At 42.9% G+C, this 6,984-nt stretch overlaps 1 protein-coding gene across 1 annotated transcript; it reads right to left on the bottom strand.

Moving 5' to 3' along the window:
- Nucleotides 1-639: 639 nt before the first annotated feature.
- On the bottom strand, nt 640-6,415 carry gdf10b (growth differentiation factor 10b). Its single transcript, XM_035146661.2, has 3 exons — nt 5,925-6,415; nt 3,445-4,352; nt 640-2,306 (listed from the first exon to the last, which is right to left on the bottom strand). Exons 1-3 carry the CDS (start codon nt 6,187-6,189, stop codon nt 2,115-2,117), a joined length of 1,365 nt encoding a protein of 454 aa, XP_035002552.2. The 5' UTR covers nt 6,190-6,415; the 3' UTR covers nt 640-2,114.
- Nucleotides 6,416-6,984: the final 569 nt, after the last annotated feature.

Here is a 6,984-nt window from a genome sequence, read left to right as displayed (position 1 = left end):
CAAGAGATGGAGATAGTTTAGTGTCTATTGTGCTCTTGCTGACTGAGGAAGTCTATTAAATCTGCTAGATCTGAATAAGTTCTATCCAAAGGTACTGACCTTCACCACTACATAGATGACAGGATAGCGGGACTCAACCCTTGGGTTCTGTGAGGGGTCATATGTCCGAACCACAAGCCAACGTGTCTGGGGACGTTGGCCTGAATCCGGCCTTTCTCAGAATTGCTGTTATTCAAACATGCAGCCAGTCAGTCCTTGGTTCATGCCACATTTCATAATAATGCTTTCATGGAGTCAGTCAGTGACGAGAGGCGATGACAAATATCTATTGGCATGGATTCAGCCTTTAATGTAGACAAGCAGTGTGAGAACAAGCAGATTGAAAGTGGATGAAAGAAGTTCTGTTGTGAAACTGCCATGTCGTGACCGAAAAGACCCAATCAGCAAGCAGTAGTGAGTGTCTACGTCATCGTTTGGAGCACAGCAGTAGCCAACATACCTTTTGTCTCTTTATTCATTATATTTCAGTTTTAAGGTCAAGAAATTCAGATGTGCCCAAGAATATCTTTCATATTAATTTGAAACAAGGCTTTGAAACAGCAATTTATAAATATCCACAATCATGGCACTCGACACGTGTAACTGTCCAAAACCTGTTATTATTTAATAGGAAAAAAACGAAAACAATCGTAGCACAAGATATTGATAAACCAGGATCTTAGCCTTAAAATCCAATACAGTTTATGTAATGTGTTGTTATTTGTTTATGTGTATGGTTGATATTATGATATTAATGTATCTTATATTGATATACAGCAGGTAAGATATATGCTGTAATGTAAACATCTGTACACATCTGTCTATGCTTTATATTCTTTTTTTTCCAATAAAACATGATAAAGCCACTTGGCTTTATGTATAATTCAGTTTATTTCCATATCAAACACACCTTATATCTGGTTTCTTAAAACACACATGAAACTACCCCAATACGCTTTTAATACAGTTAGGGTTGTTTACATTTATCCCTTTTTAGTTGCGATGGAAATCTTTTATCATTACTGTACATAATACAAACTGTACATTTATTATAATATTAGAAAAACAGATAAGTGGAAATATTGCATAGTCACAGGAAGAATTTCAACGTTTGACTTGAAACTGCGTAACCTTCCTTTTCCCAAAATGCACAGCAGGGGGCAGCAATGCACCATTTTTTTCTTTATCTTCACTGTATCAGAAACATTATTAAAACTCTCAGTGACAAAATACTCATTATATACAAGATACACATAAGTATATTTCAAAGATGATATTAACTCTCATGCATGAATAACAACTCTTGCTTATATTTAGGCGCGTTCAACCACATCCCAGTGTCACAGAAACAGGTACCATTTAGTTTGTGTTAGTAGCTGCAGTATTTACACCTCAACAGCTGGTTAATGTGTTTCAACCTCCTAAGTCATTGTGCAGTTCGTTGATTAGTCCAAACGTCTGTCCTGAATCGGAAAGACATGTCTGAAGGCTTCAGTGTTTGAGACCCAGAACATCTTCCACTGGGCTCAAAAACGAGCCGAAAAGAGCGGTGTGTGTTTCTCACGCAGGGCTGCAGTCAGGTGAAGTAGATTCCAAAAGCAGGTCCAGAGGAGTCCAGACTGAGATCAGAGCAAATCAAATCCTCTCCGGGAACAAATATGACTTAATAAATCTTTCCAAATGTAAAACAGGAGCAAAAACGGGCTGAAAAAAAGCTTGTTAAGAATCAATAGAAATGTACTTGCAGGAGCTCTGTATGAAACTCAATACAAGGATTTATAAACAGGTTTTTAAGTGCTCGTCTTTCAAAGAGGGAGAAAAATAAATGGGCCAAATGGAAACAAGAGAATTCGTTGCATAAGGAGGAAAACGTCAAACCAGGGTGGACACCAAATACGTCCAGAGAGCTCAGAGAAACAGACAGCCACTCTGGAACGACAGCTGTCACAGTCCTGTCACTTCAGTTCCAGTCTCCCTCAGTTTGTCCTCCGCGTGTCTCATCACAACTGTCCACCGATCTGAAAAGCGTCTCCCTGCCTGTCGTGTCCCACATATTATCTTCCTTCGCTCCGGCCCTACCGACAGGCGCAGGTGTCCACAGACATGCCGGGGTAAACCTTGAGAACCAGGTTCCTGCTCGGGTCGAGGAAGAGCACGCTGAGGGGACTCATCTTCTCCGGAACGCAGCACGGCTCGGGGATGCCGGGGATGATGCCCACAGCCCTGACGATGCTCTGGATGGTGGCGTGATTGGAAGGCCGCACCACCTGAGGAAATAGGACACAGCAAAAGGTTTGTTTTTATTAGAGCAACAAAACGCTCTCTCTGGGATGACACTTAGAATACAAGCAGAAATCTTAAAACAGGAATAAATGCATGATAAATGTCCTTATGAGCTGTAAGAGTAAAAACATTGAACCTGATCTATCATGCAGCATTTTCTGTGGTGTTCGCTGCTTCTGCCTTTTGGTTTAAGAGTTTTTTATTCACAGATGAAATCCTCAAGACTTTTTCTATTTGTTTCTCTACGTTTTCTCGTGAATTTTAGCAAATTTTGGCAGTTTGCTTCTGGGCATCTCCTGTTAATCCACTATAGCTCCTGATGGTAAGGCCAGCACCTTGGTCATTTGTCTGTGCGTATGAGTGAATTGCAGTTCCCTTTTACAACTCACAGTCTAAAGGTCTTTGCACTCTTTGCTCTTAAATGGTCGCAATTGTGTTGGTTGTGTCAATCACATTTACACACCGACGCCAAAACTTTCATCAGTTTCTTTTTGCTGTCTTTTTTTGCATCTGTCAAAGGCGTTCCAGAGAGTTGTTGAGCACTCGGAGGAACTGTACTTGCAAACGCCTGAGAAGCTAATACATCTCATTTCACAGCACTATTAAACGTGCGGTGACTGCGGTCCCGGTGTTGCTAGCAGCGTATCGAACTGGACCACTGACATCCTGAAATAGACGTGGAAACTCTCCTTGCTCCGGACGGATTGGACAGACTCAATGTTTTCTTTCACAAAATCATCCTCCCTGCTCGACTCTTTTTTTTATCTCCAATTGCGAATTTTCTACGAATAGAATAATAAAATGCATCAGACGCATCCGAAAAATACAGACACAATGTGCAAAGGCCTTAAAAGTAAAGGTTTCTCTTAAAGACACAATAAAATACTGCAAAAATTGTTTACATCAGTGCAGAAAAGTGCAACTCGAGCTAGAAAGTATCTACTACTGTGGATACACATTTCATTACGCAGCTGTATCTGCAGCAGTCCCAGTCAATTAAAATCCTGATGTGAGACACAGAGACTGAAAACATCTAGCTGTATGTTGTTTCATCTAAACTCAACCCTGATCTCTAAAGTTTACAGCAGCAGAGGTTAATGGCTAACACATTATCTGGCTCACTTTAGGGATGGGGAACCCGCAGGTCCCGGCGCAGAAGTAGGCGTCGAAAGACTTTGGCGCCAAAACCCACTCGCTCCAGCCGATGTCAGCGAAGTCGACCCTGAGGTACCTCCTGGAGCAAACCCTGGGCTCGCTCCACTGCCGCCTCCTTGCCTTTTTCATGGTCCTCTCGTCGAAGCTCAGCACCTGTGGCTTGCTCAGGCCCTCGTTATTCTCCTGACCCTGTTTCCTCCCCGGTTTGACCGCTGCTTTGGCTTTAGCTGGAAAGTACGTGTTCTGCCAAAGTTCGTGATTCTTCAAGGGGTTGAACTGGACCTCTGGGATGTTGTTTGTTTGCATCTGGAGATGGAGCTCCCTCCGTATTCTTGAGGTTGAGGCTGTGGAGGACAAGTCGTCTCCTACAGGGACGGGCCCGTACCGCTGCAGCGACATAGCCACACTGTTTGGCTCGTCTATAGCTCGATCGTCAGCGTATACCAGAATATACGGCAGATTGGCTGGAGAGAGGCGCTCCTGGCCGTGAGGATTCCTCTGCTGCGTGCGAGCCACCCCAAACTCCATATCAAACTCCACCATCACCACAAGCTCTTTGACGTCCCTGGCGTTTTTCACTACCGCCGTAACATCCCTTGATTGCCAAGAGCCTTTCTTGAAAGGAGCCAGAGTTATGTTTCCCAGTGGCGTTGCAAAACCTGAGTTTGGGGATGATCCACTGAAGAGGAGCTGTGGGGAGGAAGGATGGGAATGCTGGAGGCCGCCGGACGGGTGGCGAGGCTTTCGGAAACGCCACGGTCGCTGGTGGTGGCGCTGCCGCTTGTAGAGGAAGTGGAAGGATGCAAAGAGGATGAGTTCGGAGTCTTGGATGGAGGACAGGTTGAACTCGAACACTTCTTTGCCGTGTGAGACTCCTGAGGGATTTAAAACAAAATGAGAAGAATGAAAAGGATGACGAGGAAAACAAGTTCTTCAAGAACATAAAATAAGCTTATTTTCATCCTGTCTTCAATGCATTCGCTCATGTCTAATGGCTTTGAAAAAGAAAAAGATTCACCAGCATGATGTGACACACAGATGTTTTGCTAAACAGATGTTGAAGCTATGGAGGAACATCTCTCTGAAATTAGGAATAAAGACGACTGAAGCGATCGAGTTGCTGCCTTGAACCTTCTCCCCTTCATTCTTTTTTCCCCTTTGTCATTTCACTCTGGTGCGTTTGGCTGACATGAAAACCAGCCTCCAATGGGTCGTCCACAAAATGTTTCTCAACACATCTGACTGACACGAGCGGCAGCATGGGAAATATTAAAAGTGCAGCACGGCAAAGTGCCGGCCTCACGCATGACCAAAAACCTCATCCTGGTTATACTTTTGAAGTTGAACCTCGTCTCCCACACTTCCACCGCAGCCTGAAAGACAAACATTGGATCGGTCCAGTAGGTCTGTAGCCGGCATATGGAAATGCTTATAGGAGAGGGAGCTCCTCTGAGGCTTTTCGCTGTGCAGCCGGTGTCTGGGTGTGATAATAGGCTCTTGTCTAACACCTAGGCTGTTACTGCTACCGGGGAACTAACAGTGCTCGACACTTAAAGTCCCTGAGAATCAGTAAATCACAACACCGACAGAGCATGGTGGGGGAAGATGTTTTTGCCCAAAGGTGATAGAGAGCGTTGCTGTGTGACTGACAAAACACCTGCATTCAGGGGGTCCCACAGATGTTATACTTACAATCAGGTATTTTTACAGGAATTATTTTGTGCACACAAACTGACTCCTGATGTTTGAATGTTTATCTGCTAAAATGTAACTTTCGTTTGTAAATGTCATGAATTATGCAACAAAAATATATCGAATGGGATATTGCAGAGAATGCACACAAAGATGACAGGAATCTAGAAATGTATCGGTGTCATGAAGCGGCTTCAAAAAGTTATAGTGAAATTACTTTTAATGAGTCAAAGACAGAATATTATCATACAGATTAATTTTGTGTTATTTTCAATTAGCTTCTGGACATAAGGAATTTACTTTCATCAGTTTTCTATTTCTTGTGAAGTAGCAACAATATATCAGATGACCTCAGGTTTCAAAAACATATATAGATAGATATATCTATATAGATATATTTATATTGTTTTAAAAAAGTGACAAATTATGCAATTTAAAATAAGTTTATTAATCAGATTCGTTTTGTATTATTTTTCAGATATCAGAAATTGACCAAATTAATTTTCTATTTCTTGTGATGTTTTAAAAATAAAAAGCAACAAAAGTTTTTTGCTTACAAAAACAAATGATGGTCTTTTAAACTTATTTAGTCTTTTTACAAATGACCTACCCACTATCCGTTAGTTAATACAAATTAGAGTTAGTCTGAAGGATTTTTATAAAAGTTAGAATTTATTTTATATAAAAACAAGTTTACAAAGCATGCATCACATATTATTTGCTCAGTGGGACAACACGTGGTGCAGGTCACTCACTTGGGACAGCTTTCAAACTTCTCACGGTGTTCGCGTCCCTCCGGCTCTGCGGCTCTTCGCTGTACCTCTCGTACACTTTGAACATGTTGATGGAGACCATGTCCCGGTTCGCGCTCTCGTGCGCAAAGACGCGCCGATCCGCAGCCGGTGCATCCACCTCGGCACCTTGACGCGCGTCTACGCCAAGATCCTCGGACACGAGTTTCCCCCAGCCGGACTCCAGAACCAGGAGCAAATGCAGCAAGTGGAAAAGTAGGCTCGCCATGGCTGATGTTCAAAGAAACTGTCCCATTCAAAAGAAACGCGGTGGAACTTGAATGTGCGTTTTGTTTAAAAAAAAAAAAAAGGAAATCAAAAAGCGCTCCCTTTCTATGTCTCCTTGGTTGATGCCCACCCAGACTCACCAGCCTGTGTCCAGGTAATTCGTGTCAGAGCCGCACTCCACGGTTCACGGTCAACAGCTGTTCCCACAGTGGGAGGAGATGGCGGAGGGACGGACGCATGAAGCGCTGCTGCTGGATGACGCCTCGGAGCGCGCAGCCAACGAGAGCCGCGCAGCTTCTCAGATCAACTGTTCCATTGATTAGACGCGAAGTTTGGAAGCAGAGGATCTTCCCATGAGACTGATTATCTGCACTGTGAATATATTTGCAGTAAAAGTACTACAGGCCTGTGCAGCATCAATCAACTGCATCATTGAGAGGGAGAAATGTGAGGGCGGTTCAGGGTGCAGAGATCTCCCACTTCAACAGCTGGAAAACTGCAAATCTGAAAAGAGAATACAGTAAACACAGGATATTATCATCGTTATCGATATCCTGCTGTAACATGTTGTGTTTAAACATTAATCATCCGGAAACTGTCCCCTGAAACACAAGGATTTAGAAAAAGATCAACTGTGGTTGGAGAAAATTTAAGTCAATGGGCGGTTGTAGAGCAATTATGTGGAAAGGATTAACTACTTAATACATGCTATGCTAGCTTCATCCAGACAACAAAATATTTACAAATGAAACTAAAATGGCACTTGATCAGAAGTCTAAAGAAATTCTTTTTTGCA

Source organism: Hippoglossus stenolepis, chromosome 21, assembly GCF_022539355.2.
Source record: "Hippoglossus stenolepis isolate QCI-W04-F060 chromosome 21, HSTE1.2, whole genome shotgun sequence".
Lineage (NCBI taxonomy): Eukaryota > Metazoa > Chordata > Actinopteri > Pleuronectiformes > Pleuronectidae > Hippoglossus > Hippoglossus stenolepis.
The sequence above is the reverse complement of the archived record's forward strand: the minus strand, read 5'-3'. Positions and strand labels throughout refer to the sequence as shown.

Excerpts from the sequence above, each read along its gene's own strand:
- gdf10b (XM_035146661.2), bottom strand. The coding sequence starts at position 6,189 with ATGGCGAGCCTACTTTTCCACTTGCTGCATTTGCTCCTGGTTCTGGAG. Across the intron at positions 4,353-5,924 it reads AAGTTTGAAAGCTGTCCCAA|GAGTCTCACACGGCAAAGAA; the intron begins GTGAGTGACCTG and ends TAAATCCCTCAG. Across the intron at positions 2,307-3,444 it reads GCGGGTTCCCCATCCCTAAA|GTGGTGCGGCCTTCCAATCA; the intron begins GTGAGCCAGATA and ends CTATTTCCTCAG.